Source organism: Anabrus simplex, chromosome 1, assembly GCF_040414725.1.
Source record: "Anabrus simplex isolate iqAnaSimp1 chromosome 1, ASM4041472v1, whole genome shotgun sequence".
NCBI lineage: Eukaryota > Metazoa > Arthropoda > Insecta > Orthoptera > Tettigoniidae > Anabrus > Anabrus simplex.
The window spans coordinates 1,698,590,776-1,698,608,520 of NC_090265.1; the positions used below are offsets into that span (position 1 = coordinate 1,698,590,776).

Here is a 17,745-nt window from a genome sequence, read left to right on the forward strand (position 1 = left end):
TAACTGTGTCCATCAAGATTGATTTCATTACTCACAGAACTACTATCCTTACTCTGTACAAAGTGGACATGTCTTAAAATCAAACTGTTTTTATCAGATATTAAGTGTGACAAAAGTCGAACCCAGGGCTCTCAAGATCCCAGTTTGGCAGAAATAAACTCATTATATGTCTTCTTAACTTATTGTATTCGACCTGCAAGTCTTAAACTTGCTAAAAAGAAGAAAATATTCTTGTCATTTTATTCAGGAATTATTTTAAATGTAATGTTGTAATATTATCTATGTTCGACTGAAGATGATATGTCTTCTTAACTTATTGTATTCAACCCGCAAGTCTTAAACTTGCTGAAAAGAAGATAAATATTCTAGTCATTTTATTCAGTAATTATTTTAAATGTATTGTTGGAAAGTATTTTATATTGTGTAAATGTAATTTTTATATGATTGCCAATTTCTATGATCTATGTTCGACTGAAGATGATGCCAAACAGCGTTGAAACTAGTATTGAATAAATAATTGTTGTAATTTAATCTAAACAACAAATTGTTTTCTATTGAAAAAGGTGGACCAATATGTTTCTTCCAAACGTTGTTATTCTCAGTTCAATACGGATCCAAGATGAAAATTTTTAAACTCTAAATAGACAAAATAGAAGACACTTAAACCACCAGATGTGAAATTCAAATAAAAGTTTTGGTAAATTGACCACTTGTAAACAAGTTCTGTTGGACTGGAAGTCTGAAGTGTGTCACTCAGTTCACGTTTATTCCCTGCGTGTGTCCCATTTGTTGACAGTATCAGTTTACATAAAGTTAAAACTTTATCTTCTTAATGTTTAAAAATGTTATATGAAGTTATGGGGTTAATTAAAAGTCACCAGCGATTATAAGAGAGAACCATAATTACATGGATATTATCCCATGATGAAAGCTTCTTAAAAATGAGCTTAATAGCTGCACTCACATAAGTGTGGAGATGTCTTTTCATGGTTTCTCATTTTTTATACCACGAAAATGCTGGGGCTATACCTTAATTAAGGCCACAGCTGCTTCCTTCCCACTCCTAGCCCTTTTCTGTCCGATCGCTGCCATAAGACCTATTTGTGTCGGTGTGGCGTAAAAAACAAAAACAAAACCTAAAGCGGTTAGCCTACAACTTATATTTTTTAAGAACCTTGATCACAGGGTAATGCCCGTATATTATATGGTTCTCTTTAATAACCGCTGACGACTTCTAATTAATCACATAACTTCGGCCAACATTTTAAAACATTATTTAAAAAGATAAAATTTTAACTTTGTGTAAACTGGTATTATCAACAAATGGGATATACAGGATTAATGCGAAGTGAGTGGCACACTTCAGACTTCCAGTCCAACAGAACTTGTTTAGAAGTGTTCAGTTTACCAAAACTTTTATTTAAATTTCACGTCTGGTGGTTTAAGTTTGTTCTATTTTGTCGTTATATATTTTAATGTGTGTTTTATGTCTTGTGATAATGTATACAGTAAGGGATTTTAATGATTTGTACATACATTTTATAACTTGCCGATATTTAGAATTGTAAGGCAAAGGATGACCCCTGGTTGGGTTGAAATCAGTCTCTTAAACAGTGAAATGATCTAAAATCTCTCATTTTACTTATAGTTTATTGAAAGGTGGATAACCTCATATCTATATTTCTGATTACATGTCAGTACAGATAAAACATTAAGTCCTTAACTTTTGACATCAGTGATTACGTGAAAAATGTATGTATTTTCTCCTTTTGACAAGTGGCAGGTTATTGAATTACATGTGTGGGCATGATAGCTCGGTGACAGTATCAGTGTCAGGCAGGAATTAGGTTCAAGAGGAAGGCATACCTGTGAACCCACACTCCTCCTTCCCCTTCCCATTACATCTCCACCAAGCGCTGAGATGTCATTATGTTATTTGTCATACTTTTTTCTGTATTTGTGTCAGTAGCAGTATACATAAAAATTAGGACGAGGGGAAACCTAAATTATACACATTATTATTATATTCATGCAAATAAGCCCATTAGGACTACGCAAGATACTTAGAGGCGTGCATTTGCCTTCCTTTATGCCCATACTTCTTTCATTCTTTTACTGTGGGCTTCCTTTCTGTCTTCAGACCAGGTTGTTCCAGTCTTCTTCTTTGGTCTTTCTTCTTGGTCAACTTGCCATTTGTGAATTTTGGATCTGAAGATTACCCTGTTTTGGACATGTGCTGGTGTAATTCCTACCTGTTTCAAATCAGTTCTGATTTTGTCAATCCATTTCATTGTGTCTGTTTTAGCTTTACTCCTGTTTTCATAGAATTCAACTGTTTGTTTCGTAAGTCTGTCTGGGTGCATTCTTTTAATATGTCCTTAGAATCTTAGCCTGCGTTTGTTAATGTCACTGTGAATATTTGTATATTGTTTGATTTTCTATCTGCCTTTAAGTTGGTATTGTCCATCGGTGAGTTTTGGGCCTAGAAATTTTCTTATGATTTTGTGTTCCTTTTTCTCAATGTTTTACTCATCTGCTTTCCTATTTAAAATTAGCGTCTCTGATCCATAAAGACATTCTGGCTTAATGACTGTATTTTAATGTTTAGTTTTGTGTGCTTGGGGATACATGTTTTGCTATAGATATTTTGGGTTAGTTGATATGCAGTTTTCATCTTTTTACATCTAATTTCATTGGTTTTTGTTTAGAGTCCACTTTCCTAAATTGTTTCACCAATATGACTTTTTTTTTCAGTTTTGCGGAGAACCTACGTAATATTCTCGGCCATGTTTCAGTCTATATTGTAGGAGTGATAGAGAACATTAGACACAAATCATATTTGTCTACTGCAAATATTCTCGTAAATAAATTAAAAGAACTGTTCATGCCCAGTTATCACAAGACTGTGTCTATAGCGCTTCGGGAAATGATATCTCAAGAACTGCTCCTTGGACTTTTCAAGATGGCTAAAACTAGGCTAACTGCCGAGGAAGATGCTGGTGATGGTAGGTATTTAAAGAATTTAATGCTCTTTCTTGTTCAACAGCATTATATATTTTTTTTAAACATGTTTTCTTTTCTGTTCTCTTGTAGATGATGTTGATTTGGGCATGAGCTTCAGCCAGAAAACTGAAAGGACAGGAGTTCATCATACCAATAAATGTTCTACGAGAGTAGATGATATTACTGTTACCAATGGTATGATTTATTACTGCAAACTCTCCATAGTGAAATTGTTTGTATGGAGGCCTAAATTCAGTTCCAACCAGATAGGCACCTGTGTTTATCTTGTGTTCCTACTCTTTTACCACCTGTATTCATGTTCATCTGTTTCCTTTTCCTGTGTTTATCCGGTTTTCTTCTTATCTTGCTCTTCACTCATCAAGACTGAAGATCTGTCCAGATGGCCCCTAAATGCGTGTTGATGTATTATACCCTCCTGATGGAATTGGGAAGCAGAAATGAGCTTGTTAGGGGGTAAGAAGAAATAGATATAGAAAATTTGGGATTGTTGAGGAGACAATTCATCTGTTTAAAGATGGCAGTGTATGAAAATGTGGAGATTATCCTTGACCTTTTGTGTTTATATGTACTCCATCTTTCAATGCTGACCTGTCATTGTGTTTATCTTGTTACAGTAAAATCTTGTTAAGACATTTTTGCAGGAGACAATAAAAGAACTCAGGTCAGGAGAAATCCTGCTACCGTATGTGACAGTACACAGTATGACCTGCGACTGTCTGGCTGAGGGTTGGGTGGCCAATACCAAACCTAACAACCTAAGGTGAACCAATGGCTATGGGCGGAAGAGTTCCTTTTAGGAGGTTTGATGAAGCCTTTGTGTAGGAAATGACTCTTAAATTCATAAACAAACTGCTGCCTTGCTGATGTGGCAGGGAACTGCTAAAGGCTAAGGAAGAAAAACTCTGAAAGAAGAATCCTCTTCAGCGATAGACCCAGCAAGTCAGCTGGAAGAGTACTGTGCAAATTGCTTTCAGCTAAGGAACAAGCCTCGGAACAAAAATTAGGTCAACTGAAGACCAAACTTCGAGTACCTTTGGAAATAATGAGGACTCTAATGAGTCCGAAGCTCATCCAAACAGTATATGAAGAAACACCAGAGGGAGACAAAATAGCAGAAAAGCCAGCCTCAGAGTTGCTACCTTAAACTTATTAATGCTGACTGGAAAATGTAACGAAAGAACTGATATGATGAAGCGTAGTCACATTAACAAGTCGGATCGAAGTGAGTTGAAGTGGAAAGGATGCAACACAAAACTACTGAATGATGGATGCAAACTGTACTGTCCGTGCGCATAGAGGCGTGCGGCTGTGAGCTTGCATCCGGGAGATAGTAGGTTCGAATCCCACTGTCGGCAGCCCTGAAGATGGTTTTCCGTGGTTTCCCATTTTCACACCAGGCAAATGCTGGGGCTGTACCTTAATTAAGGCCACGGCCGCTTCCTTCCAACTCCTAGGCCTTTCCTATCCCATCGTTTCCATAAGACCTATCTGTGTCGGGGCGACGTAAAGCCCCTTTAAAAAAAATAATAAAAAAACTGTACTGTTGCGGAAACAGGATATAAGCAAGAAATGAAGTTGGCTTTGTTCTTCACAAGGACATTGTATTTTGATTATGTTACTTTCATTATTGAGAGGATTCATTAAAGTGAAGGTGTGTTTGAAATTAGGTCTATGCCCCTCAGCAAGGTTTCAGTGAAGAAGAAGAGCTGGACTTCCTCCAACAACTTGAGGACAGTATAAATGAGAATAACCTATAACCAGGTGACTGTAATGCCCAGATGGGAATAGATACTACTGGATATGAAGGGATTATGTAGCCTTTCAGATATGGAACAACAAACACGGAAGGAGAACTTCTACTTTATCAGTGCTTAAGGAATAACTTGCTGATAAAGAACACATGGTTCCAGAAGAAGGAAAGTCATAAAATAGTACAGTACTATGGTAACTATAAGTCAGTAATAGATTAGGTAATAACAGATCTGAGGCGTGGAGAACGAGTGCGAAATGTGAAAGCTATTCCTAGTGAATGTCTTGATAGCAACTATAAGCTTCTGGTGGCTGACCTGACAGGAATCCAAGTTCAGAAGACAATGACCAGGAAGAGGATACCAAGTATTAAAGACTGGAGGCTGCAAGAAGAGGACTGTAAACACAAGTTCCAAGAAATGATCAAAAGCAAGTTACCAATGTCAGAATCCAGCTGTAATGATGTGGAATGGAATAATTTTAAAACTAGTTTCATTAGTAGAGCAAAAGAAGTGTGCAGAAGAACAAGCATGCAAGTAATGAATGAAAGAATGATAGTGAAGGAGGCGATAGAAAAACAGAATAAGGCCAACAAAGTGAGTGATGTTGAATGAGCCAGAAAGAGTGACAACAGTGAACGGAGAGATGGAAAAAAACAAAAGCTAGACCAAGAATACCAAAATAAGAGATTAGAAGTAAAAAGAATTGCGCAGGAAGAGAAGGAGAAGTACTGGAGTGAATTTATTCAGAAACTACTAGAAGATAGTAAAGCAAACATGAAGGTGCTGTACAGCCTGGTTACAGGCTAGAGATTTGACAAAGAGGATATCGCAGCCCCAGAAACAGTAAATGGGGATATAGTCGGGAGTTGTCAGTTTGTTACACATTAGCTACCACTTATTTACAAAGTGTATAGACTGTAGAGAACCTCCATGGCTCAGACGGCAGTGTGCTGGCCTCTCACCGGTGGGTTCTGTGGTTCAAATCCCGGTCACTCCATGTGAGATTTCTACTGGACAAAACAGAGGCGGGACAGGTTTTCCTGTGGTTTTCCCTGTCATCTTTCATTCCGGCAACACTCTCCAGTATCATTTCCTGTGTCAGTCATTAATCATTGCCTCCAGAGGAGTGCGACAGGCTTAAGCAGCCGGCAAAATTCCTATCCTTGCCACTAGATGGGGCTTCAGTCATTCTGTTCCTGACCTGGTCGAATGACTGGAAACAGGCAGTGGATTTTCATTCTTGAAAGATGTATTAGAACCACCTTTTCAATACGATTTGTGACGTTTTAGATCGCTAAGTTAACAAAGCATATTTAAAATTATAGGACATGTTTCATCCCTTTATGGGACATCTTCAGCTACATAAATATAAGATTGAGTAACACATAATTAAAATGACACTGTTCATATACTGAAGTGGGGAATAATTATAACCCCTCTATGGTCTTAGTGTTTTCAAGACCATGACATGGCGCTGAACGGAGATACGGCAACATGATATGGCAGGAAAACACCATCCCAGAGGACTGGAAGAAGTGCATAATTGTACCTCTGTTCAAGAAAGGAAGGAAATGTACATACACCAACAACGATGGTATTACGCTGCTGTCTCATTGTCTAAAAATATTTTAAAAATCGGGTCAGAATATATTCTGCTACCGTATGCAACAGTAGACGGTACTATATGCGACTTTCTGGCCGAGGGTCTGGCGGCCGATACCAAACCAGGCAAACTAAGGGAAAACCATTACCTGCAAGCAGAGGAGTTTTCCCTTAGAAGGTTGGATAAGATGAGACCTTTGTGTGGGATGGTGATGGCGTGGTTGTAGGAAGTTGTGTGGCGGTGAAGCTCCCTCAAATTGTGTAATTTTAGTGTGTCATACCTTGTGTATGCAACTAGAAAGGTATGTACTTTTAACAATTAGCATTCTACTATCAGACTGATAAATACGTGTGGATCGAAATTCTGAAAGAACAGTAAAATTCCAAATAAAGTCAGTACGGATTGTGTAGGTTAGATATAAACAAAGAGTAGTAAATGCACTGTTACCAACAGACAATATCAAACTAAGGGAGTACTATCGTCGTTGAACTATCGATCCACCGTTTCGCAAATTCTCCGCTATGAATTCATGTGTAAAATGTGGTAAAACTATTGGCAAACGGAGTAGTTCACAGAAAATTAAGTGCAGAGCATGTCAGGGTTGGTACCACAGCAAATGTGTTGATTTAACAGAACAGGATGTGGACATAATAGAATCGGAGGGACGGTTATGGAAGTGTAAGACATGTCAGGTTGTAGCCATTGGTGATAAAGCGCAGGCACCATCTGTTAGTGATATCTACCAACTACTAACTGAATTGAAGAATGAAGTAGTGAAAGTTAAAACAGAGATAAAAAGTGTAAAGACTGAACTAGAGAACGTGAAAATAAAGAACAGGGAAACCGAACGGGAACTGGGCAAGAGTTAAGAATTAACTCATGAGAAACTTGACACCGCCGCGGAGCTAATTAAGCAACAATCAAAAGAAATAGCGATGTGCTTAGAAAACATTGACAAACTGAAAGAGGAGAACCTTCAACTTAAAACGCAGCTTAACAATGTAACATTGCAGCTTGACGATTTAGACCAGTATGGTAGGAAGAATTCCATTGAAATTCATGGAATTCCTGAAATGAAAACAGAAGACACGCTGGAATTAGTGAAGGTGTTAGGTCAAGCATTGGACATTGAAGTGAACAACATAATGATCGATGCCTGCCACAGATTAAAGAGACAACCCCATCAGTCTACAGCGGGAATCATTGTGAAGTTTGTGCGGAGAACAGATAGGGAAAATTTTATTCGGAGACGTAAAGTGAAGAGGAATCTGAACGCATCCCAGCTTGGCTTTCCAAGTAATGGAATAATCTACATAAACCAGAACTTAACTCCTTATCGTGAGAAGATTCTTGGACAAGCGCGCAGACTGAAGAATGAGAAGAACTACGCGTATTTGTGGGTTGATCCGCCAGGCAACATAAAGCTTCGCAAGCGGGAAGAGGACCAGTACGTGTATAACCTGAAAACACTTGAAGATGTCAGTAAGTTGAACTAAAATGACTTATCTCTCAAACTCATAATGGACTCTAATATAATTTCTATTTATTATCAGAATGTGAGAGGACTCAATACCAAACTAAATGAATTTTGCTTAAATAGTACCGATTCAGAACATGATGTATTGTTAATTTCCGAGACATGGTTAAGTAGTGACGTCAGCAATAGTGAACTCTTAGATAATAGGTATAATGTATATCGTAGAGATAGAGGGGTGGTACTTATTGCTGTCAATCAGGAGATTACGTCACAGCAACTAGATTTAAAATTTAAGGATATTGAGGCAGTATGTGTTAAAATAGTGTTGCACCATCATACATACTACATTGTATCTGTATACTTTCCACCTGCCAGTGATATAGAAACATACTTAACATTTTATAATTTATTTGAAACTAATGAAAAACTTCAAAGCCAGGATATCGTACTTGTAGGCGATTTCAACCTACCATTAATAGTTAGTTCAGATTATGATATGTTAAATGGTGGAATTGCATACAAGTCCCTAGCTAATTTTATGTCTCTGTATCAATTGAAATCTCTCAATAATGTTTTGAATATTAATGATAGAACTCTTGATCTCGTTTTAACTAATGTAAGTGGTGTAACTGTGAGCAGAGAGCAATAGCCATTAGTCCTAGAAGATCCACACCACCCTGCACTTACAATTCTTCTAGAACCAAGAGGTGAACGTGATCGAATAAAACAAATTCGTACTATAGCGTATGGTTTTCAGAAAGCAAATTTTCTTGGTGTATATAACATGTTTCGAGAAACGGACTGGTCTGAGTTGGAAAAAATTGAAGATGTAGATGAAGCAGTAGAACATTTTTACGTGAAAATAAATTCTGTATTTGAAGCCACGGTCCCCGAAAGAGCATTTTTTTTTTTTTTTTTTTTTTTCGAGAATGAAATACCCAGTTTGGTTTACTGGGGAAATAATCCATAATATTAAGTTGAAAGAATTGCATAGAAGACGACAAAAATTTTCTGATCACAGTAAACATATATATAAACAACTCAGGAAATATGTTAAAACCTTAATCAACAAAGCGTACAATCGTTATATCTCTGAAATTCAAAACAACATCACGAAAGATACTAAATCATCCTGGAATTTTATTAAAAATAAGCGAACTCAAAAAGATCCACCCTTACAGAGTATGAAACTTAATAATATTACGTTAGATAATAGTCAATGTATTTCCAGTGGTTTTGCAACATTCTTTAAATCTGTATACTCTTCTTCTCCACCTTCTTATGCTATTCCAGATATACCGCGATTACTGGTAAACAATTCCCTAGGAGTAGAATTTATAACCACAAGTGAATATAAAGCAGCTATTATGAAATTAAAGTCCAAAAAATCATGTGGCCCTGATGGGATACCTCCCTACATCCTAAAAGCGTGTTCTGAAGTGTTACTCATTCCTCTTCTGAGACTGTATAATTTGATACTTAAGAAGCAGACATTTCCTAAAGCCTGGAAAATATCGAGAGTTTGTCCAATCTTTAAATCTGGGGACAATAAGATGATTGAGAATTATCGACCTGTCTGTATTTTATGCGCTCCGTGCAAAATCGTAGAACAAATTTTATATTGTCGTATTTTCGCTCATGTAAAGAGGGCTATAAGTGAATATCAGCATGGCTTTATGCCTGGTAGATCAACAGTAAGCAATCTTGTTAATTTTGTGCAGTATTCTTTTAATGTTCTACATAGGCAGGAAAATGTTGATGTAATTTACTTGGATTTTTCGAAAGCCTTTGACAAAATTGATCACGATATTTTATTGAAAAAGCTCTCTGAATTTGAAATGACTTCACCAATGCTATCACTGATTTCATCCTACCTTAGAGACAGGCAACAATATGTAGCATATCGCAGTTGTAATTCAGACATTTTTCTGTCTATTCTGGTGTTCCATAGGGTTCAAACCTGGGCCCGTTGCTGTTTATGTCAACGATCTCCCATCTAAGGTTAAGTTTTCAAACTGCCTTTTATATGCGGTTGATGTAAAGCTTTACAAAGAAATAAAATGTGATGGAGACATCGAAAAACTACAAAGTGATTTAAATCAATTAGACGAATGGAGTATAGAAAATAATTTATATTTCAATATAAAGAAATGTTGCTTCATGAAAATTACACACAGAAAATTCCCTAAAGAACACGTGTACAATAAATTACTGATGCAGGTTAATTCAATTAATGATCTAGGAGTACGCATCACAAACAATTTGTCATTTAACCCACAAATTTATGACACAATTAATGATGCCTACAAAAAACTGGGCTTCTTAATCCGACACACTAGAGACCTGAATAATATCCAAGCCCTCACACTTTTGTTCAACACACTTGTGAGGTCCAAACTTGAGTACGCGTCGGTAATATGGTCTCCTGTTTATAAATCTTATCAAAACCATGTGGAGAAAGTTCAAAAACGTTTCTTACATTATCTTTACTTTAAAAAATATAACAGGTTTGTTCCTAGCGGCATAATTCACTATAAAGATCTCCTGAAAGAATTTAACTTCACTTCATTATTAAACAGACGTATAATAAATGATCAAAAATACCTCCATAGAGTTATCAATAATGTGGTAGATAACAGTTACTTTCTACAATTCTCGTTCAATACCCAGAAAGGAAGTTTAAGACACAGGCATCTCTTGTTTCTTCCGATCTCTAAAACTATTTTATTGAAGCTCACTACTGTTCAGAATGTGCACTACTTATAACGTCACAGTTCATAAATTTCCTGATCTTGATCTAGACTTTGCTGTTAGATACAATTATTATGTAAAATTATTGAAGAAGGCACACAGTTAAAGTAATGGTCACACTATGCTGGGCACTTTGAGTTCAGTTCACTATTTCTGAAGGTTTATCGTATAGGTGTATATATGTACTATATTTATACTTACTTTTTGCTTAATTTGTATTTCATTGTAGTGTTTTATTTTATTTAAATTCATATAATTTAAATATAGATAAAGAAAATGTAGGGAAAACTGCAAACAAATTGTCATTACTAACATCTATTTGTACTTTAGATTTAATGTGCTGTTCATACTGATTGCCACAACTCATCTCTTACCAAACACACATATTTCATGCGTTACTTTCCATAATTTTCTTTTTATATGTCAGTTTCTTTAACTGGAGCCTGTCTAAGATTGGAGTTATTTCTTTTGTAGATACTAATTCCTAATTTATTTTATGTTTCTGTATTTCTACTTTTTAATTCATTTTTAGATATTAAGTAATTTAGGTCAAAAGTCCACTTCGAACCTGACAAAGTCTACTTTTTTATTAATTTTTAGATATTAAGTATATTAAAACTTGAAAAAGTATTAATGTGCTGTAAATTCCGTTTGCTACTCTACTTGTTAATAATATTGTATATTTTTATTTTTAGATATTAAGTTCTTTCTAACATTTGCTATTTTTAATAATTAATGCATAGTGACTAAGCTGCCTGTAATTGGAGAAACATCTCTGTTGGTGGTATGAAATAAATAATAAATGAAATAACACATAAATTCATCAGCTGCTGCCTTGCAGTGAGGCAGGGGACTGCCAATGGCTAAGGGAAACCACATACATACATACATACATACATTATCATTATAGACTGCTATGCCTTTCAGCGTTCAGTCTGCAAGCCTCTGAGAATTTACTAAACGTCGCCACAATCCTCGATTTGCAACTAGTGTTGAGGCCTCATTTAATTCTATACCTCTTATCTTTAAATCGTTAGAAACCGAGTCTAACCATCGTCGTCTTGATCTCCCTCTACTTCTCTTACCCTCGGTGAACAAGTACCTCTGAAAACAAAGATGACACTCTACAAGTTTTATTATACACCAATTCTTACATACAGCCATGAAACCGTACTTACCAGCAGGGATAATTATAAACACCAGCCCCCCCCCCGTGGCGCAACAGCCCTGAGGGGCCATGGCCTACCAAGCGATCGCTGCTCAGCCTGAAGGCCTGCAGATTACGAGGTGTCGGGTGGTCAGCACGACGGATCCTCTCGGGCGTTATTCTTGGCTTTCTACACTGGGATAAACCCCAGGCACTTGAATTGAAATTTCTTTGCACTATGGTACAGAAGACTGGGAATGAGAAGATTAGAGAAGAGTGGGAGTAAGAGATTCTTTTCTCAACAAGATCCAGGGATCAAGACTGAAGTGGTTTGTACACCTGAGGGGGATGCCAGTAAACAGAACTGCAGATACAGAATTTTGAAAGAGAGGTGAAAGAAAGTTTACCTGTAGGACCTTTGTCTACATGTAAAATGCTGACATTAGACAGTTGTATGTACACTACATTGCCATTAATGATCGGCCACACCCTGAAAATGATGTAAACTGATCCCATGTCACTCAAGCATGTCGTTAGCGTGTATAAGGCTGTGAGCACTTGATAGAAATGTTTACTAGGTACAGTGGTCAAAATGGACATGCGATGAAACCTCAGAGAGGCTGAAAGGGGCATAATTATCTGTGGCCACTGATTCTGTTATCCCATCTATGAGTTTTCTGGTACCAATTCAGCAGTGAGTGAAGTATTGGTGAATATGAAACTCCAGGAAGTTCTAAAACTCCCACCTTGATCAGGTAAACCAAAACAGTTAACAGATAGGGGCTGTTGAAGCCTTCAGCATGTGGTGTAGTCAAACCTGCAAACTTTGTCAGAAACTGTGGTCACAGAATTTCGATTGCCATCTAGAAGTGATCGCAGTAGCCTACTCATACCATTCGATGTGTGTGCACTTGGATTCCATGGGCAAGCTGTGGCCCTTAAATGAGGGATTGCTAAACTGAACGCTTGCCGCATATTATAGTTGCGCAAATCACATTGACTATTGACTCTGGAACAATGGAAGATCATTGTGTGAAGTGACAAATCGTTTTACATGTTGTGACAGTCCTATGGATGTGCATGCACTATAATAAGCTGATTTCTTTTGCGAGATGGGATGTAAAGAATCACTTTTGATTGTAGTCGAGGTAAAAGTGGGTTTCCTGTATATTTTAAATTGGAAATGGTTGTCTTTACGAATTGTTTGGATATCCAGAAAATTGAGTATGCCTTTCTCTTCTTCTTCAGCTGTAAATTTTATGTTTGGGTCTAAATTATTCAAAGTATTAAGGATATTGTGACTATCATTTATTTCCTTGTTAATTATGGCATAGGTATCATCAACATATCGAAGCCAGAGATCGAGTCCTTTAATGTGACCTGCTATCTGAGTGTGTTCCAAAAAGTCGAGGTAAATATTAGCTAAAATTCCAGAAGCCGGTGCTCCCATTGGAAGTCCATCTTGCTGATATATTTTATTATTAAAAGCGAAGAAATTGTGGTTCAAAACGAATTCCAAGATAGTAATGAAGTTTTCTATTTCAGGTATACTGATACGTTTGTGAATTAATAAATTCGTCTTTATAATCTCAATGGTGTTCTTAATAGGAATGTTCGTGTACATGCAAAAGAAATCAGCTTATTATAGTTTCGTCAACAGAGCCTTTGAAATTCCGCTAACAGAAACAGACAGAAAAAAGGAACTTTCTTTCATTCGTCAACAGGCTCTACATAATGGTTTCAGTTTGAAATTCATCAATAAAATCATCACTAAATGCAAATACCAACAACAAATTAAACTTAAACAGCATTCAGAAAAAGAAAAAGGATATGTAAAATTCACCTTTAATAACCCGAAGATTTACGAAATCACCAACTTATTCAAGAAACACAATACCAAGGTAGCCTTCTCTACAAACAACAACACGAAACATAGGTTCTTTAGTCATAATAAAGCTAATAAACTTAAAGATGACGAATTCCAGGAATCGGGTATTTATAAGCTGACTTGTGCTCAATGTAAAAAAACTTACGTGGGACAATCTGGAAGGAACTTCTCAATTAGATATCAAGAACACGTCAATGCTGAAAGATACAAAAGATTCTCTGCCATGGGATCCCATATGAAAGAGTCCAACCACAAATTCACCAATATAAGACAGGACCTTCAAATTATCTGTATGATTAATAAAGGTAATCTTATGAACAACCTGGAAAACATCCACATCGTTCTTGATAAATTGGAAAACGGTGAAGAGAATCTCAACGAAAACAACGAGCATAAAAACATCTTATATGAGAATATTAGCAAATACTTAGAATGGGTAGACATGAAACAGACTAGACGAACAAGAGATATAATCAAACACGACATCGCAGAAGCACAGCCCAATCTCCCTCCTCCCTCACATGTTATTTTAGATGACGATGAAACTCTACATCCCTTCTCTCCAGAGCTTTCCATGAACTGTCAAACTGTATCACATCGTTACTTCACCAGGTCGCGCTCAAAGACAGACCCTCTAGACAGCGCAGAATAAACATCTTTTCCAAACAAGAACGAAAGGCAAGATGACCTATTCTGACGACCTCCATTTTTATCAAAGGAGTCTCCAAAGAACTTTTATTTGTGCTTATTGTCAATGTTTTTCTTTTCAGTTCTTTATTTATACAGCTGAAGAGGACCACTAAGTGGTCGAAACATGTCCTGTAAGTTTTAATTTTATTCAATTTTGCCTGAGGCATGAATAAAGTATCGATTAGGTGGTTATTTATACTTACTTCTTTCTTTACGTGTTAGTATGACGAAAACAGGAACAAAGAAAAGTGCTTGGCAAAAAGAATAGAGAAGAAGAAAACTCACCTCGAGCACCAAGTTCACTAGCGAAGAGTTAAAGAGGAACTGCCAAGCAGAATGTCAGGCAACAAGCCGCGAGCACCAGCAGGGAAACGGGGCGTGTCAAGTAGGGGGAGGGGAGGTTGCGGTAGCAGGAGAACGTAGGTCGGTGGGTGGGTAGGGGGGTCAAGGATTCCAGCGGGGGTAGTAAGCCAGCGTGTTAGGTATTATTTTATATTGTTCCCATATGCCACCAAAATCTGGTTTTGCTCTGACTTTTTGCTCAGTATCTCAGGGGTGACCGGTTCACGCCCTCTCGTGAACGTCTAACTAATTGTACTAGGCTGAGTTTTCGGGGAACATATACTTCCACTGACAGACATGAATAAGGTTGGAGCTATGCTAAAATAATGGCAACATCGGGTAAATTTACTCTAATTTATTTAAGAGAAAATCCAAGCAATTAATTTGACAAAAACGTACTATAATTATGACCAAAACACATGACATAAAAACGAATAGAATTGCACTCAAATTCATCTCCCAAATGTCTGCAATTCAATATATATGTGCACTCAAAACTACGAACATAATTAACCACCGAATATTTGATCACTTAGCCGAAGGATTTGCATATTTCTCATCACGATGTGCCTGTCCTCGATGAGTCCCTATCCACCTCGCACAGATGTTTTAGGAGAACACTACAATTGAACCTAATCTACAATACTGTACATCCTGACTGAATCGTTATCTTATCAACTACACACGCAACATCATATAAACATGGATTTTAACCCTCGCATGGATTTCATATACCACACGCAATTATTCACAAAGCAATTAATCACAACACAAATTAAAACACATCAACACACACAGACCCTTAAGAATATAATGTCACTCCGTTATCGCGAATACACTCTCACGTACACTCTCATTCAACATTAAGTAGATCTCCATTCATGCCGATAAAACTGATAATCATGGCAGAAACTAAACAAACCTACTTCAGTCTGACGTTCTTGCAGTTGTTTCCTGGTCTGAAATACTCGGTTATGGAAATCGATAATCGATACTCGTGAGTAGTGCGATGCTAATATTATCTTCACATAGGCCTCTGCAAATCTGACACTCCTTGGGATCCATATAACTACATTCGCGGTCCAGCTGGCATATAACATCAGCTGACAGCGATTACCAATACCACACATCTCCCGGGACGGGAATTCAAATACGTTCATTTCGCAGGGCACTCGCCTGCACATACACCTGGAGAACGCCGTTCCGTAATAACATACCTGTGGTCCCAACGCTTGTCGACATTCTCATACCATCTTACCTCAATGGCCTCTCTAAAAATCCCTATCTTATTATTTTAATTATCAAATGCACACTCTCAATAGCATTGCCTAACTGCAGATGATGTCGATTTAACTAATAAACAAAATTCTATGCATTTTTCAGTCATCATGCTAACTTCAACCATGCTCAACACTCACAATGATACTGATTTCCATCTCATATCAACTGCATACGGTAATTCTTGAAATAACCTGCCTTTATCAACTTCACAATCGTTAAATTTCCTATCCGTGATTAATAAACTAACTAGATTATTATAGCCATGATACAATGCATTATTAATAAATTTCTCTAAAGAACATTGACTCTGAAATACCATGACATAATAATCACTTCTATATCTGAGTCGACTCTTACACACTAACACAAATTCACTCATGCGTACTATCCTGTATGCATGCATTACAATCAACATTCTCTATGGCTTGACATTATATTCCGTCCCATGTATGTCTGCTTTTATCCCTTGACTCCCATAACATTTAAATATTTACTTCCCTGTATTTACATGTATAATTTATCTCAAGTGGTCCCCACGTATTTTAACTAAACCACCCGTCATAACACAAGATGAAATAAAATGAAACCACTCAGTTTATCTTTCTTTACCAATTCTTATCATTTACTGTACCGTAAACTACGGTTTTCAAATCTTTATAAGAACAAAACCCTAGTGTCTAATATTAACAAAATAAAACGTTCCCTCTAAAACATCTACGTGAGTTTTACTCGCTAAAATTTGTTCTGCTCATCCTTCGGCTGTCATTTCTCCTCCAGCATAGGGTATCATTCCCTACTGCTTCTACTCCATCATGATGCCATCGCTGGGTCCCATTGGATCAACGGCTCCTTGGATGCTGGGCTGGATCATGACATCTCCTGTTCTGGATACGACACTGCTCCTACTGCTGTCCTTCGCTGATTTAACCGGACTCGTACTGGTTGCACGAAAAGCCTGGTAACCTCGTGGCAGTCTGTAACGTCACTCGGACCTCATTTATTATTTAAGCTTTGACTTAAGGCGTTATTAATCATTAAGAATGGCTATCGTGATCTATTTTATCTTAGTGGATTGTGTTTCCACCACTATTTCCTACTGTCTTTCTAATGTTTATCTTCGCTAGCGAACACCGTTCACGGATGCCCGTCAGAAACTCCCGCACTTCAGTTTCGTTTCTGTAAAGCGACGGTCTTCGATACTCGGACGCACACGTAATATGCCTCACTCATGTCAGTCATACTGATATATCCTTCACACCTGTTTACTGCTTCTAATACCTCGCAATTACACTGTGTCCCTTCTGAATTACCTTTACACGAGCTGCGCGTATACTTTAATATTGTTTTCATATTTGATTTCCAAATGACACTCTCCGTACAATAATTCTACGTTTGCTTCTAAAATTAAGTTTGAGAATGAGTTCAAAACTTGATTAAGGCTGAGTCAGTAACTGTCTTCAGCGGATGCAAGGCACGCATGAATTAACACTGCAACTCTTAAGAAATGAGATTGACAATCAGAATTTCAATGTGACTACATTTAGAATGTCTCAGAATACTAACAGAACGTTTCCACTGATATGAACTGAATATCTCTGCCAATACGAACTGAAAGTCTCTTCTCATACGAACACGAATGAATGACTGTCCCCCATACTCAGGTTGTCCTTTTTTTTAAAAACTCTCTCAGTCGTCGTTTTCATAAATTCTTCTCTATCTGGCTTCTATGCGTCCTCCCATCACATCCACACTCGTTCTTTTGATCCCATCTTATTGATTGATTACTCTGGC

At 37.2% G+C, this 17,745-nt stretch overlaps 1 protein-coding gene across 1 annotated transcript in view; it reads left to right on the top strand.

The window, feature by feature from the left end:
• Nucleotides 1-17,745, top strand: part of LOC136863856 (serine-protein kinase ATM) — a 570,640-nt gene that overhangs the window by 192,440 nt on the left and 360,455 nt on the right. The window contains exons 16-19 of the mRNA XM_068226546.1: nt 2,755-3,005; nt 3,094-3,198; nt 5,005-5,369; nt 7,392-7,860. Coding sequence (XP_068082647.1) covers nt 2,755-3,005; nt 3,094-3,198; nt 5,005-5,369; nt 7,392-7,860 — 1,190 coding nt within the window. The remainder of the gene's footprint in view (nt 1-2,754; nt 3,006-3,093; nt 3,199-5,004; nt 5,370-7,391; nt 7,861-17,745) is intronic.